The sequence below is a fragment of the Mustela nigripes genome, chromosome 4 (assembly GCF_022355385.1).
Source record: "Mustela nigripes isolate SB6536 chromosome 4, MUSNIG.SB6536, whole genome shotgun sequence".
NCBI classification, from domain to species: Eukaryota; Metazoa; Chordata; class Mammalia; order Carnivora; family Mustelidae; genus Mustela; species Mustela nigripes.
The window spans coordinates 115,618,760-115,636,386 of record NC_081560.1 but is presented as its reverse complement, the minus strand read 5'-3'; the positions used below and the strand labels follow the sequence as shown (position 1 = coordinate 115,636,386).

The 17,627-nt window shown below is 39.9% G+C and overlaps 1 protein-coding gene across 7 annotated transcripts in view; it reads left to right on the top strand.

Moving 5' to 3' along the window:
• RYR2 (ryanodine receptor 2) overlaps positions 1 to 17,627 on the top strand; it is a 739,709-nt gene that overhangs the window by 397,113 nt on the left and 324,969 nt on the right. For all 7 annotated transcript variants that reach the window (XM_059397367.1, XM_059397365.1, XM_059397366.1 and 4 more), the window contains one exon: positions 4,662 to 4,757. In XM_059397367.1, coding sequence (XP_059253350.1) covers positions 4,662 to 4,757 — 96 coding nt within the window. The remainder of the gene's footprint in view (positions 1 to 4,661; positions 4,758 to 17,627) is intronic.

Below are 17,627 nucleotides of genomic sequence, written 5' to 3'. Positions count from 1 at the left end.
AAAATATTTCTTTGAATCCAGGTAACATTATACACATATGAAACACTTCACACACCCATGTGCACACACCTACTGAAGCATTGTGGGTTCACACCTGTGCAAACCCTGCACCACTATGGTATCAGTTAGGGCCTCCTCTCTTGAAGGCTTAGTTAGCTCGGTCCAAATGCCAATGCCAGGGATTGAGACAGGCTCATGGCCTCTTTGATGTCTGTACATTCTGAGGGATTATTTGGAGACAGTGTTTCCCATTTCATGCTTTTTCAATATCCTCTGTCTGTCTAAGGTTACATAATATCTTGGCCACAGAAGTTCACTTCCTTACAGGTGAATACAACTTGCCGTTCTTATTCAGCATTTGTGTGTGTGTGTGTTTTTTTATAATGGAAGTTATTAGGGCTTCAGGGGTCTTTGTGAAGGAGCACACCACAGAGCACGATCCCCCCTCCACCGGCTTTATTCATCTTTCTTCCTATTTTTAAATAAAACCATGTCCTGTATTGAACTGGGAAGGCAGTCCCACCCTTACCAATGTTCTTTAGGGTCTGTGCTTCTGTCCCAGGGACTTACCAGAATATAGTTTACAGAGGCTGTTCGCATTCTCCAAGGAGTATTCTAGAAAAACATTGTTTCTCCATGGTATGCATATACTTACATTGTGTGTATGTGTGGGTGTGTATGTATTTACTTCACAAAAATGGGATTGTATGATCAACATTCCTTTATAGCATTTGTTTGAATGGTCTTCTGTACTGCAGGCATATCTTCTTGGCAGTAAATGATGGTTTTAGTGGATGTACACTAGCCTACTGAAGGGATGTGCCATTGACTTAGCTCATAGTCAGGCTGTGTCCAGGATTTTGCTATTATCAACTGTATTGTGCTGAACTTCCCTATAATTTTCTGTGTAGGTTTCAATTACTTTAGAAACTCACTTGACTGATGTCTTAACTAACTTGCTGAATTGTAATGTTTTACACACTCCATTTGTCTGTAAAGGAGGGTATGTACCTGCACACACATACATATACACACATGGATAAGGTTCAGAAGGCATTCTTTATGGAGCTTAATTTTTCTTTCATTAGAAGTATATATTTTGTCACAGTCTATTGAGATGACCACATTTTGTCTGTGACTTATTAACAGATTCCTACTACCTTTCTGTCTCATTGGAGGAATGGACCCCTACTTGAGTTAATGTTGCTAATGTATCGTTGAATATAATTTCTAAATACCATCCTTGTATAAGATTTTTGGATTGATATTCATAAGTAAGAGTTCCCTCTAGTTTTCTCATATACATACTTTGTTAGGTATTGATGTCAGTGTTATACTATCTTATGTAAAATAATTACGGAGATTTCCTTAGTTTCTTTACTTTGAAATAGTTTAGAAATACCTTACTTCTTGAGTATAGAAAAAAAGTTTTTGGTCTTTACTCGATATTAATCATGGTTGATTTTACTTTTTAGATTTTTCCCTTTAAATTTTTTTTCCTTTGGGTTAGTTTTAGTGAAAAAAAATGCGTGTGTGTGTGTGTGTGTATGCATAAATGGAAACCATTCTTTTTCCTATATGTTTAAAAATTCTAGTGCTGAGACCTCAAAAGTGTCTGTATTTATAATTCCTGTTTATTCTTAATTTTGTCTTTTTCCTTCATGATTAGAGAGTTGTTATTTAACATGTTTAAAAAAATTCTTGACTTTATTGATCAATCCTACCATTTAAATTTATTACATAGATCGTTTTCTTATCTCTAATGTTTTCCTTTTTGTTATTTATTTCTTTCTCCTATTTTACTTATATGTGTTTGATGTTATTTCTTAAATCTTGAAAGGATGTTAGGATAACACTTTTCACCTGGTGAAAGAAAGTGTTTAATTTTCCTCTGAGTACAGTTTTGACTATCTACCACTGATTGTATTGGGTAACATTTCTATATTTGCTATTTACTAGTCAGTCTACAATTGTGGTATTGATTCCCTACTGAATCAAAAATTATTAGTGAGTGAGTTTAAATTATTAAGTGCTTGGACTTTTAGTTTCTACTTTTCTTACTAATTTCTAGTTTCATTACATTGTTGTCAGTGGGCTAGGCCAACATGGGGTATACCATTTCTGTTTGCAGTAAATTTAATGAAGTCTTCTTTTTTGTGGCTTATTATGTGACTTTCTTAAATGTTTCATGGTTTATTGAAAGGGTCCATTCTTACATTGTTTGTTCCTTATCTCTAACATCTGACCTCTAGAAATCATTTAGTCGCTTCCATTTTAAAAACCAGAGGTAAAATTAGAAGAGTGAGTTAAGGGAACCTGGGTGGCTCAGTGGGTTAAACATCAGCTCAGGTCATGATTGAGGGTCCTGGGATCAAGCTCCACATCAGGCTCCCTGCTCCACCAGGAGTCTGCTTGTCCCTCTCCCTACCACCCTGCTCATGCTTTTGCTCACTCTCTCTCTTTCAAATAAACAAAATCTTAATATAAGAGTGAGTTAAACTTTAAGCAAATGAAACTCTAAAGATTCAAAGGTTTTATACTCGTCCTCAATGACTGCTGTTGTAAGTCATGAACAGATATTCTTATGGATTAAAATTAGAAATCCCATGGAGCACATAGGACTCCTTATCATTCCACTGTACTTCATCCCTGACCCTTGTCAATTTGTGTGTGTGTGTTAGCTGGTTGCTGATTCTTGCAGGGGCTCTGGTCCCAGGGAGCCTAAGTAATCAAGTGCATCGTTGTTTCATCATCAGGCAGACTAAATAAAGTCTAAGATTAATTGCACTCTGCTACTATAGGGACTCCTCCGTCTTATTCTTACCAGGGGATAAATAGGCAGTGCCCTCGAACTTTAGTTCCTTCAAACTGCTTCCTAGCACTACCAGATTTTAAATAGTGATTGTTTTCTTATGGCAACATCTTTTTCCCATTAAATATCCTACATCGCACCAACCCTTTGTAAATAGTCGTACTGTTTTGGAACAATCTCATGGGCATTAAGAGTAGAATTTTTATAAAATATTGACAAGATTTACTTTGAAAGAGTCGCGGGATTGTGAGACATCAGAACTTTTAAATGGATTCTGTAAATTGGGTTGAAGGAGATCATAAAGGTTGTGTAGGAATTTCATATAAGATGGTTTCTTTCATCAAAGACCAATCAAAAACACTAGGTGAAACAAAGTTAGACAGGTGACTTGACTATAGGAGTTCTGAGTCCTTCAAGTGCATTGTGAACTTTAAAGAGAAGTAGAGATACAGGAGGAAAGTGAAACATTTTCAAACTTATTAGCCACCTGCCTTCCCACCCTTTTTTCCAGGTAACAATTAATTATATCTCTCTGTGTGCCTGTTACAGTTACTAACTATATCTCCTAGTATTTTGTGCTATATTTTCAGGAAAACTGATGTGCTCTTAACTTTTTCATTATAGACATGAGAAAGTTGAGCTCTAGGGAAATTAAATCCTCTCATGGCTAATTAAAAGCAATGAGTATCAGAATCCAAGTGAGGAGACTCCCAGGACACTGGTTTTTCCATTATCCTTGGTCATTTCTTTCCAATATGAAATACTACTTTCTCAAATTATATTCCTTCTAATGAGCAGTATGGTTTTCTGGCCCCTGTTAACAAATATCAATTCTTTAAGAAGAAAAATATGAGCACTACCTCACTCCAGTCAGAATGGTTAAGATTAAAAACCCAGAAAATGACAGATGTTTGCAAGGATGTGGAGAAGGGGAACCTTCCTACACTGTTGGTGGGAATGCAAGCTGGTGCAGCACTCTGGAAAACAGTATGGAGGTTCCGTAAAAAGTTGAAAATAGAACTACCCTATGACCCAGCAATTGCACTTCTGGGTATTTACCCTAAAAATACAAACATAGTAATCCGAAGGGGCATGTGCACCTGAATGTTTATAGCAGCAATGTCCACAGTAGCCAAAATATGGAAAGAGTCCAGATGTGCATTGAGAGGTGAATGGATTAAGATGATATGATACACACACACACACACACACACACACACACACACACACACAGAGTGGAATATTACTCAGCCATCAAAAAGAAGGAAACCTTGCCATTTGCAATGATGAAGATGGAACTAAAGGGTGTTCTGCTAAGTGAAATAAGTCAGTCAGAGAAAGACAAATATCAGGTGATTTCATTCATATGTGGAACTTAAGAAACAGAGCAGAGGATCATAGGGGAGGAGAGGAAGAAATAAAATAAGATAAAACCATAGAGGAAGACAAACCGGAAGAGACTCTTAATCATGGGAAACAAACTGAGGGTTACTGGAGGGGAGGTGGCTGGGGGATGGGGTAACTGGGTGACAGACATTAAGGAGGGCACATGATATAATGAGCACTGGGTGTTATATAAAACCCCTAAATCAATGAGCTCTACCTTTGAAACTAATAATATATGTTAATAGACTTTAAATATTATATATTTTAAATATTTTAAAAATATTTTAAATATTATATGTCTCAATTTTATATATGAAGATGTGTCTGTGTATTTATATAGATCTGAGAGGTAAAGTCAGAGTATTTTGTTCTTGTTCCAGTATTTTAGGGCTTACTACCAGCTTACCTTGCATTTTAAACTGGAGAATCCTATAACTGTGATGTCTGCTTTTTTCTTCTGCAGCGGCTCTAATTAGAGGAAATCGTAAAAACTGTGCTCAATTTTCTGGCTCCCTTGACTGGTTGATCAGCCGATTGGAAAGACTAGAAGCTTCTTCTGGTATGTTTTCTGGTTATTTCCTTGTCCTTATACATTAACTCCTGTTTTCTTCTACTTTACATTCCTTAAGGTATAAAAACAAATTTTGAGCATCAGTGCCATTTAAATGTTTTCCTTTGAATAAGTTGAAATTTTTACTTATTGTTAAACTCATTGGTATTTTAGTATTTCTGAAAAACAATTTTACAGTTCATTTACATTAAAAAAAAAATGAAGTCCCTTAGTATACCATGGAGCCAGAATCCCCATTGTTTTTCAGATCAGTTATTCCAAATGTATTATGTAAACAAAAAACCTGGTTTGATGGGCACCTGGGTGGCTCAGTGGGTTAAGCCGCTGCCTTCAGCTCAGGTCATGATCTCAGGGTCCTGGGATCCAGTCCTACATCGGGCTCTCTGCTCAGCAGGGAGCCTGCTTCCTTCTCTCACTCTCTCTCTGCCTGCCTCTCTGCCTACTTGTGATCTCGGTCTGTCAAATAAATAAAATCTTTTAAAAAAAAAAAAAAAACCTGGTTTGGCATGTGAACTTTTAACTTGTGTTCAGAAGATTATTTGGACAATAATAGCCAAAAATCGGATTTGTTTCCAAATCGTACAGCACACTATTTTAAAGTGATTGAATACATGTTAATATTATGAGTCTGTATGATAGTCAAATAGTTACAGGCAATGAACCTGATCTCTCTCGCTCTCTAATATGTGTGTTATTCTTATTTTGGTGTTGTGAAAACTTAAAACTGATAACCTGAACTTGTCTAGCAACATAGATTGTATCAGCGACCCCCAAACGAAAGTAGATTGCTCCTCCCTCCTTTTGCACAGTATCTCATTAGTTGCCATTCTGTGCCACTAATGCCCCTTTATGTTACCTATTTTTCCTCTCAATCTCCTAACTAGCAATTAACTCCTTGAAGCCAGGGGCATGATCTCGTTCATCTCTGGGTCTACCATGTCCTCTGGCATCTAGTAGGATGAATAAATGAATGGATGAATGAATGGCTGAATTCCCTTAAGAAAATGCCAGTCAATATAGATAAAATTTCATGACTTTTGCATGAGAAAGGCTCACTCAAGTTTAGGTTTGTTGGAATTGAATGAGTAGAAGAACAGACGGTTGTGGTCTAAGAGGGAAATTTTAAGTCACAGAGTAAAATTTTAGTGTTTAAGATTTAGGAAGAGGAGGTGGAGAAATTTGAGTCACACACTGAGTTTTAAGACATTGTTGGACTGTTGGGTGGCAGAAATAAAGAAGGAGATTGTTGAGCTAAAAAAGACACAAGGATCGTAAGATGAGGGTTTTCAGGGTATCGCACCACAAATGGGGGGGGGGGGCTGTGGACCATCACAGAACTTGCTGAAGAAGGAGAAAACTGAGTAAATGCTGGGAGGAGGTGGTCAAGTTAGTGGTAGCAAAATGATGGCAAGATTGCAAGAATGGATAAACTCTTGGGTCAGAGTATCCAGAGTTGTTGGCAATCTCCAGTAGATACAAAGAATTGTGCTGATCCCCTTTTCTGGCCACAGGGAATCTCGAGAGAGACGGGCAGAGCTACCTTCAGGACAGTGTAAATGTCAGATGAATAGGCTGCTTCTCTGAATACAGACACACACACACACACACACACACACAATGATCAGAGCAGAGAGGAAAGAGAGAGAAGGAAAGAACTGAGTGGAGGAGCATCCTTTAAACTCAGCCAAGAAGAGTCCCATCTCTACAGTCTTCAGTTTGGCTGGTTGTAGGCACAATTCCACTGGATACAAATTGCCATTTGCTATGATCTTTGTCCAGTGCAGCTGTTGGTCACAGGTACTTCTGTGTCAAGTAGATGTCCTGTGCACTCAGAAAGCACAGGGAACATCAGGAGTAGGAAGGACCCTTGGAGAACCCTGAACCTGACATCTCACTTTAGAGGAGAGGAAATCAAGGCCCAGGACATTTGAATGACTGATTGGAGATGCTAGAATTAATTGTTATAGGAGAGATGAAACCCCAGCTCTGAACACAGAGGATGAGAATTTGAGCAGGGTCCTGGCAGTATCTGGTACCCAGCCAGCTCCTCTTTATCGCCTTCTCTGATTGTGGGGCTCAGAAAGAGGAGTGAGCAGATTTATTTTCTTATGCATATTCTTCTGCTTCATTGAAGACTGACTGGTATTACTAGTGCATAAAGGTTTAGTAGGGTACCTGATCAGTCTATTTGAAGAGCCACTGTGAATTTCTTGGGAGGAAAAATTAGACCTATTCCCAGGTTTCCTGTGTGACTGTGTCTCTAGGCCAAATTTAATGGAAAAAAGAAGATTTGCATGAGCAAGTCCAGTTAATCAAACTGATGGATTTCTGAAGGCTGAGTTTTCTTTAAGATGTTCGCCACACTTGAAATGCTGTTTGGGCCTTTAAGAAACAGCTGACTGAGCACAGTCTGCTGCTGCATCTTTTCTCTGAGTCTAACTTTTGTACAGTCTTTTCTGCAGGTAGTTTTGCAGTGGTGTAAGTGGCTTACTTGGGGATTCCTGCCAGTTCTTCTCCGCTCCTAGTTACGTGCCATGAAGGATGTTCCCTCTGGGTTCAAGCAGAAGGAAGCTTTCAGGGGTCTTGAACTACCTGAGCATGTGCTCACATTTTTAATGCTCACAGTTTTAAGCTTCCAAAGATGTCATGACTGCTTCTTAGAGAGCATAAGCTCATCATTTTTAAAGGGAAAAATTCGTTAGGTGTGAATACTCTGCCCCAGAATGTTGTTTGCCAGGATCTTCTTCCTTGATACGTAGTTAGGTATGAACATCTGCATTAGAAAAAGCAGGAGCCCACGGGATATTGTATGAGACCCGCTGTTGGCGATGCAGAAATCCTAGCTAATCTTTTGGAGTCCTATCAGCAGTTTAGGCAACACATAATGATGACCTAGAAAGGACAGTTTTCTAGGAAGTAACTTTGAAAAAGGGAAACTTCAGTTGTTGGTTGATTTAAATCTTTTTTTTTTTTTTTTTTTAGATTTTATTTATTTATTTGAGAGAGAGAGCATGAGCAGGAGGAGGAGCAGAGGGAGAAGGAGAAGTAGATTCCCTGCTGAGTGGGGAGCCTGATGCAGTTGCTCTAGGTCCTATGAGACCCTGAGATCGTGACCTAAGAAGACACTTAACCGACTGAGCCACCCAGGCACTCTGATTCATATCTTTTGGTTGTGCCAGTTCTGGTTATAGCCAGGAGACTGTGCATCTGACCCTTAGGAGAAACATAAAATCAGAATCATGGTGATGTTGCAGACTTTGTAAAGAAAACCTTTCGTGATTGTTGTTGGGTCTGTACCTGTTTGACCCCATGGCACTGTAACATAACCATCCATCTGCCTCTCTTGCTTCATTCGGAGAACATTACAGTGACTGGGGTTTTTAATAATGATCTGGGTCATCACGATGACAAGTTATGTTCGAGCTGATGGATCACTTATGACAGGGAAACCCCGTGTACATTTTTCAAAGGCAATCACTCAGTGTTTGAAATAATACATTAACGATTAAAGGTTACTAATTGAATATTTAGTGACGTCCCTTGTCAAAAATTACTCATTTTTGAATGATGCTGGAAAAGTCCCGAGTACAGCCGTACTCCTTCCTTTCCCAGCGAAGCATTAAATAACTGGAAGGCAAAAGAGAACAGGGAATGGAGAGTCTATGTTTGGAGGGCTTTTTGGAAAAAATATTCCTTACCAGCAATGTCAAATATGGAAAAAAAAAAAAAAAAAAGTCCCTCCAAGTAAAATCCAAATGAAACAGAACGTTCTTTTCTGAATGAAAAAAGTGATCAGGGTTGCCTGGTTGTCAATTCTCTTCTGAAAGCCTGTGTGTGGGATAGATGGCACATTGTGTTTTTAGAAATGGTTCTTTTGAGATGAAAAAAAAAAAAAAACCCAACTTCAACTGTCTCACATTGGAGAAGAGAACTATCCTGCTTTGTGACGTAGTTGATTGGTTTTATAAGCATTTCCCACAGTAATTTATGTAACATCCATGCCTGGCCCTGGGTGTTAAAGTTTGAAGGAGACCGGGAGTGATGGGGCAAAGGGCATCCCTGGGTTTCAGAGACTGGGGGGGTCCGCTGGTCTTGTTCCCGTGATGGTGGCTCTCTGAATGGTGCAGTGGTTTTTTGGTTCTTTTCCTGTGTTTTTGATACTCAATAGGAAGTTGATATTCACAGCCAGTGTTTAATTCTCGTATCTGTTTCTCATCTTTGTTTTATATTCGTGGTCTGCTTGACACTTCTGCCTCAGTGGTCAGTGAATTGTGCTGGCCTGGGGGGCCCCAGTTTCTCAGATAGGTTCGGTGGCAGCAGGGCCAAAGCCAGGCTCAGTCTTGTCATCCAGTCTTTTTAAGGGGCAAGGAGAAACGGAGCCCTAGGCTGAGAGTCACTGGTGCCATAGTGCTGCTCACTCCGTTTCTGCCAATATGGCGGGGATGCTCGTCAGGGCTCTCTACCTCAGAGAGACACATTCCTTGACAGAGACAGTCTCCCGAGGCTCTAAATCGCCGGGCTCTTAAGGATTCAGGTGAGGAAGGTGTAAAAGATTGAAAGCCCAAGGTTATTGGGTCCCTTTTTAGTCACCTTCCAGTCCCAGGTGGGGTCTCATGCCCTCCTGACATTATTCCATACTGGCCACAGTGGCCAGCAAAGGGCAGGCGATCGTCCTAGGGCAGAGATGAAAGGAGTTTACCCCTGAAGTGACACCTGCCCCCACCTGTCCTGTGGACGTGCTCCCCATCCAGCCTGCAGCCACCCACCTCTGACCTCCTGCCAATTCAGGAGAGCCTTTGTTTCCCCGAGGTCGTCTTGGGCACTTCCTGGAATCCATGTTCCCATCCCGTTTCTTTAGATTTCCCAGGGATAGGTTGGAAGTTGGAACATTGACCCGTTGTGCTGATTTTATTTCTCCCCACACACAGTGAGTTAGGGAGGCATCCTATAATTGTGTGGCTAGCTGGAGGAAGAGAGGAGGAAGTCTGGTCTCAGAGAAACTGTGGAGTGGCTCGCTTGAGGAAAACTTACTAAAAACAAAATCACAGACAGTGATTGCTACCTTTGACCTAGACTGTGTCTTTTCCTCTTTGAGGATTATGGACAGAACGGAGACCTGAGCTCTTTTATGTGCTGCTTTGGACAGATGCCAGTGTCTGGTCTGACTGGGTTTTCTCATTCCACACTGGATATTAAATACTTTCATCGTCATCTTCAGTGAAATAATTGTGCTGTATCACTCGCTTTCAGTCATGCTTAAAGTTAAGCGACTGTGACCTCCCTTGGGTACATTATACTGGCTTGAGGACTTTGTCTCGAACTGAGTTCATTAAAGTCTCTTTGCAGTGTGTATCCCTTATCCCAATTTTGTCAAGTTGACTTACCTCTTGATCGCATCGTCTTTTAAGTACCTAGGCTTTAATATGGCTTCTATTTACTGGGACCCAGTAGTCAAAAGAAGGAAGTCGATCACTACCCAAGGCAGGACGCACACTCTTCAGGTGCCTTCCCTGAGGGTTGACCTACCATTGGGTTTCCTACCATTAGGTTTCCTACCATTGGGTTTCCTACCATTTCATCATCAAAATTAGGGTGGAGCTCTGCCAAGACGACCTTATCAGAAAGCTCCGTATTTAATAATCTCTTGGGGTTTTTTTTTATCATTTTTTTCTTATCATTTTCTTATCATTTTTTCTTACCGTTTTTATTTTATTTTTTCAGTGTTCCAAGATTTATTGTTTACCCAGCACACCCAGTGATCCAAGTAATCTGTGCCCTCCTTCATACCCACCGCCAGGCTCACCCAACCCTTCACCCCCCTCCCCTCCAAAACCCTGTTTGTTTCTCTGGTTTCTACCTACTCTTATACTGTGTTAAGGAGAAGCAGAATTTAGGATTGATTACAAGTATGGATTCTGAGTTGGACTGGCAAAGTTCTAATTCCAGGATCATCCTTGATAGCTGCATGATCTTAACCCTTTTGTACCTCCTATTTTACATACGTTTGTAAAACAGGGATTGTAATAATTCCTGCCCCACAAGGATTATTAGTCAACACTATGGATGTCTTTATAATGTTAAAGGAATACAAGTGTCACAGTAAGTGTCTCATCTTTTTCATTTGTAATTAGGAGTTGTTTTAACTACAAGGTCATTTTTATTTTCTTCAAAGAGCACTGTAGAAATGGACTAGACAGGGGTTCTGTCTTCGACTATAAAGATAATGAAGACCACTGAGAGCTCAGATGAACAGCGAGCCTTCAGCTCTGGGTCGAGGTGGGGTGGGGACAGTTAGATACTGGCTGCCAGATCTGTGCGTGAATGTGGAGGTGTAGACTTGTACTCTGGGTACAGTACAAAGATCTTTAGTCAAAAACTTAAAAACAAACAAACTTGGGGGTGCCTGGGTGGCTCCGTCTGTTAAGCATTTGACCAGCTCAGGTCGTGATTTTAGCATCTAGGGATCGAGCCCCACATTGGGCTTCCTGATCAGTGGGGAGTCTTTCTGCTCCCTCTGACCACCCCCCTCCAGGTCAGTTCATGCTTGCTCTCTCTCAAATAAATAAATAGAATATTTCAAAAATATTATATAACAAAATATATATAATAAATATATATAGTAAAATTATGTCAATTTTTAAATTGTGACTCTTGATCGTGGCGTTGTGGTGATTATTTTTTAAAGATCTTGATCTTTACACCACGTTGGGTGTAAAGATAACTTTAAAAAAATCTTTAAAAAATTTTGGGTTTTGTTAAACAGTGTGTTGTATAACTTTTCTCTTTCCCTTATTCCACACTATCAGAAGTGAATTATTTTATGCACTTTTTTTTTTCTTTTGTGCTTTTGGAAATGAGGCCTCTGGGCTGTCTTCATACTGCAGAACTCTCTCTGCTCAATTTTACTGGGACCCTGTTGACATACATCACTGTATATGCTTCAAGTGTACATCATAATGGTTGAGCTTACATATATTATGAAACTATTACTCTAACAGATTTAGTTTGCATCCATCATCTCATATATATATAAACTTTTTAAGAAAGTGAAAAAAAAACAGGGGCACCTGGATGGCTCAGTCAGTTAAGCATCTGACTACCTGTTCCAGCTCAGGTTGTCATCTCAGGGTTGGGGGATTGAGCCCTGTGTCGGGGTCTGCGCTCCTCATGGAGCCTGCTTCAGATTCTCCTTCTCCCCCTGCTTCACCTTCTGCTGGTGCTCTCTTTCTCTCTCAAATAAGTAAAATCTTAAAAAAAAAAAAAAACAAAGTAAAATCTTAAAAAAAAAAGAAGATAAAACAAAAAAGGACTTCCCTTGTGATGAAAACTCTTAGGACTCACACTCTTACCAACTTTCCCGTGTATCAGCGTTAGCTCTCCTCATCATATTGTATCTTATAGCCCTAGCACTTAGTGATCTTTTTTCCTTTGTCATGACTCCCTGCCTCTGGAATACATATCTGATCTCTTCTTCTCTGAGGGTTCTGTTTTTGGATTTTTTGTTTGTTTGTTTGCAGCATTTTTGATTTATATCTTGTCTTTCTGGCTGTTGTTAGTAGTAAATAATGCTGGTATGAACCTGGAGGTGCAGCTATCTTCTCGAGGCAGTGTTTCTGTTTTCTAAAGATTTATTTATTTGAGAGAGAGAGAGAGCAGGAGGGTGGGTGGAGGGCAGAGGGTAAGAGAGAATCTCAGGCAGACTCCATGCTGAGTGTGAAGCCTGATGCAGGGCCTGATCCCATGACCCTGAGATCATGACCTGAGGTGAAATCAATGTCAGACCCTTAACCAATTGAACCCCCCAGGCACCCCCATGTTTTTGTTTTCTTTGGATGTGTTCCCAGAAGTGGAATTGTTGGATCATATGGTAGTTCCATTTTTAATTTGGGGGGGTCCTGTATTGTTTTCCATCATGGCTACACCAGTTTGCATTCTTACCAACAGGGCACGAGGGTTCCCTTTTCTTTACATCCACAACAGCATCTGTTACCTCATGTTTTTTTTTTTTTTTGTTTTTTTTCTGAGCGTGGCCATTCTGGTGGCTGTGTGGCGATGTCTCATTGTGGTTTGGATTTACTTCTCCCTGATGACTAGTGATGTTGACGGTCTTTTCACATATCTTTTGGCCATCCATATATCTTCCTCAGGAAAATGTCTACTTGGGTCTTTTGCCCATTTTAATTGGATTATTTTTTCTGATGAGTTCTTATATATTATGGACATTAACCCTTCATCAGATAATGTGATCTGCACTCCCCCTCCCCCCGCCCCATTCAGTGGGTTGTCTTTTTACTTCATTGATGGTTTCTCTTGTTGTGCAGAAGCTTTTTAGTTTGGTGTGGTCCCACTGAATTTTTTTTTTAAAGATTTTAATTATTCATGAGAAGGAGAAAGAGAGAGAGAGTACATGAGCAGGGGGGAAGGCAAAGGGAGTGGGAGAAGCAGACTCCCAGCTGAGCAGGGAGCCCGATGCGGGGCTCGATCTGAGGACGCGGGGATCATGACCGGAGCCAAAGGCAGACGCTTAACCCACTGAACCACCCGGGGGTGCCCCTGATGCAGTCCCACTTACTTTTTTATTTTGTTGATTGTGCTTTAGGGTCCTAACTGAAAGATCATTGCCCATTCCTGTATCAAGGAGGTTTTTCCTCTTTCTTCCAGGAATTTCATGGTTTCAGGTCTACGTATTTATATCTTATAATACATTTTGAGTTCATTTAGTGAGTGGTATAGGATAGGGGTGTGGTCTCATTCTTTTACATGTGACTATCCAGTCTTCCCAGTGCCATTTATTGAAGAGACTGCCTTTTTCAAGATAACATTTAAAATTGACTCAAAGCTCAGTCAGATGCTGTGATCATTTTACATTCTTGCCCAGAAGAATAGTTCTCAATAAATATTTGCTGCTTTGAGCTAAGTATCTTTTTGGAGAGCTGCTTAATCTGTGTTTCTCTTGCCCTGAACGATGCATCTTAAAAGTACTCAGATGCATTGGTCTTCGAAAATTTTATTTAAAGGCCTTTTCAGCAATTAATTGCACCTGCCAACATTTTTATAAGTTCTTATATTTCACAGAGAGGCACACATTGTTGTTTTTTTGAGCACATTAATGAGCACATTGTGGGGCCAGGGAAATCTTAAGTGAATTTAGGGCACTGTGCTAAGATGTCATATGTATTCACTGGATCCTACAGGACTCTGTAAGGTAGGTTCCATTATCATTTCCATTTTACAAATGAAGACTTGGAAGCTGAGAAGCCAAGAGGGGTAACCTTTTCAAGGTCAAATGGAAGTAGTGGAGCTAGGACTGAATTTATATGGCCTGTAAAGTCACAAAAGCAGGAATGATATCAATTTCCACTCCTCATTTTACTTATACCCAGAACCTAACACATCGAATGGCCCATTTTATGGATTAAAAGATAATTGAGGGATTCCTGGGTGGCTCAGTTGGTTAAGCGGCTGCCTTCAGTTCAGGTCATGGTCCCAGTGTCCTGGGATCGAGTCCCACATCTGGCTCCTTGTTCAGCAGGGAGCCTACTTCTCCTTCTGCCTCTGTCTGCCTATGCTCACTCTCTCTCTCTCTCTGACAAATAAATATATAAAATCTTTAAAAAAAAAAAAAAAGATAAATGAACATGTGAATGGGGGAGAAAACACTGAAGAGTAAATAGCCAGATAAGAATATCTCAAAGTGTTTATAATTTCTTGTCTGGCACTTAGTCCTTTGTGGATTTTGAGATATGGCAATTTATACAAATAAATATTTGGCATAACATTTCTAACATTATTATTTAACTGTTGCATCATGAACTGCCTTTGATTGACGTTTTCTTTTCTTAATTGTCTTTTACTCCTGTAATTTTTCTTTTATAAAATACTACTCCCGAAATTGAAAGCAGCAAACCATCAGAAGCCTAGTTAAGCCTGAATACTGTTCAGCCTTAGAGTGTACTATTCCGTACACTCTAATTACATTATTTCATGTGCTATTTATTTTATTTATTTTGGATAATGTACCCCAGGAAATTTTTGACTCATGTTCATCTCATCTTCCAATAAAATACCCTAAGTCCATCTTTTTTATTCATTTTGCTAATGCATTCATGATGCCTTACCTTTCTATATATGAATAAAAATGTAATACAGACCTTTATCTTCACTAACTTCTGATTTTATTAATGTTCCTAATTCTGTCACATTTTGTTATATTTTAATCTTACCTTTGTCACTTCTTCTCTCTCTTCTCAACTTTATGTTAGCTCAAAAGATTTCATGAGCTTATTTTCTTCTCATGCCTCAAAACCATTGTAAAGAAATGGAAGGATGCATGATGATGTGTTTCCCCTATTTGACTCGAACCCCTACCTCTTGAGGTTGTTTCTCTAAACCCTCTCTATATTTTAATATTGATTTCAATTTAGTCCCCTTTTCCTCTCTATTTGGGTGTGATACGGAAACCCTACTTAGTGTTTATTTTACAAGTAAGCCCTGTATTATAGAAAGGAAACAAAACGTACATTGCTTCTGTTACCTTTTGTCCCTTTCTGCCTAAAAAAGTTAAAAAATAAATTCATCAGTTTATCTCACACTGAAACCCAAATACTTCCTTGACTTCAAACTTATACCCATTTTGAACAAACCACAGATATTCATTCCTAGTTCCCTCAGTGCTTCAGTCTGTGGCATGCAGAGTTCTCCTCTAAATGGTAAGATGTGTCGTAATTCTGCCGTATAGCGATGGGTTTTCACCTCCTGTTTGTTCTGGATGGGCCCAGTGCTGTTTGGTCAGGCTCTCCACCAGCCCTCCACTAGCTCAAACTAGAAGTTCCCACTACTTCTAGAAGTTCCACATTCATGCCCCACCACCAAAGAAGGACAACTTGGATGCGACCCATCGTTTATCACTCCATGTTGGTTCCATTCAGATTAGTGGAACAAAAAGCAGAGATGTGTCTCTACAGAGCCTTCTCAGACGCACAGGCCCAGGAACAAATTAACGCATTTGTATGTAACTCAGATTCTTTCTCTCTTGGCCTCCCCTTTGGTGTGTAGCCAAAAATCCCTCCCACACCCCTCAGACCTTTTTGTCAACATGGAGCTAGCTGGACTTTTCTTCTGCTTTTTCTAACTGCTGCCCACTTCATTTGCATGTTTGTTTGTTTTAATGGGGAGAGAAAGGGTTCTTGTCAAAGGAGCACATTATGTCTTTTTAAGCATTTATGAGCCAGTAAGTCTGCTTGCTGTAACATTTCATGGTATTTTTGGCTCAACAATCCTGTTCTCTCCAGAATGTAGAGCTTCCTACAGTTCTGTCTGTTGCCCTACTTGTGTCTCTTTGTCTTTCCCTCAATTTCTAACACTCTGGTGTAATTTTTCCTGGATTTACTAATTTAACTATTTTGATATCTACACTTCAATTTCCTTTCTCCATAGTGATCAATAAATATTTTCCCTGGATTTTCCTTCCAATCAGTATTGTCCTTCAGCATTTCTCTACCGTTCTCTGATGTTAACAGTTTTAATCTTTGTATAAAAATAAGCCTAGTTGTCAGATTTCTCAGTTGATCCTTTTTTATTTCATTTCATTTGTCATTTATATTATTTTGTTACAACCATCAAATAAGGACAGACGCTTACATCACACTGCTTGGATTCAGGCCTTTTCCTAAAAACTTTATATGTGTTAATTCCTCACAACATCTCCCCTCGGGGTGGGAACCATTATTAGAATTTGATTTTAGAAATGGGGACACTGGAGCACAGAGAAGTTAAGTAACTTGCCTAAAATCTGCCAGGACTCAAGTGGGGCCTGTTGACTTGTGTCCCTGGTTATAACCACTACATAAGACAACAGGATAATGATAATACCTCTTGCTATTCTAGTTCCTCATTTAAGCCTAGTAAATATCCAGGCTGTTATTCCCCCTTCTGAAAGGATGACAGTCCATGATATAGACAGCTTGGCCTGGGTGCTTTGTGTTCTTTGTTGTCATGTTATTTCTCAGTCCCTTTCTCCCAGTCTTTTTACTTAAGTTTCCTTTGTTTACATTAATTACACATGGCAAAAAATATAACTTTCCTCATTTCTATTTGCCTCCTGTGAGCCCTGGGAATTTGACTAATAAGGTCTGACCGAAAGGTTAAGAAGGATTTTAACTCCTAGGTAGGGGAAGAAGTAGACACGTCACCTGTGATTTGAGTGGTTTGGAGTTCACAGTTTCTTTACTTGTGATTGTTGCTGACCCAGCAAGTGGGTAGGGCAGTTCTGTGTGTTTTCTGTACTGCATCTCCAGGGTTTCTGTCACTGGGGGACAGTCTGATTCATACCAGTTAGCCCCTGGGTTGAAGCCTTCTGTTTGCTTGCCAGTTAGACTGAGAGGCTTCCATGTTGAAATTGTCAGCTAAGGCCATGTGCTCCATCAGGAATTTTCTAGGATCATTGCCCACTCTCAGAGCAGAGATGTAGGAATGGAGTCCCTTTCCAAAGCTGAATAACACCTGTGTGACCCTCTTGCGGTGAGAACCACGGTCCGTCTAAGCCCACATACACTTAAGTGTTCTGAAATGATTTTAATTTTTGTTTGATTTTTGCTACACACTTGTAATTGCAGGTGAGAAAACAATTTCTGGAGACAGGGTGTTGGCATTGTCTTCCAAGTCCATTGGTTTTCCTTGTCTTCCTGAGACAATAATTACAGCTGTCTCCACCTATGCCTGAGTGGCTCCCTGCCTGGTTCTGTTCACTTCACTCGAACGTGCAAGACTCACCGTGACCTTGTGCCTGCTCTGTGTGGGGCAGAATCCCGAGGCTAGATTCTTTCCAGGACTTCTGTTCTATGGCTTGCTTTCAGGTTT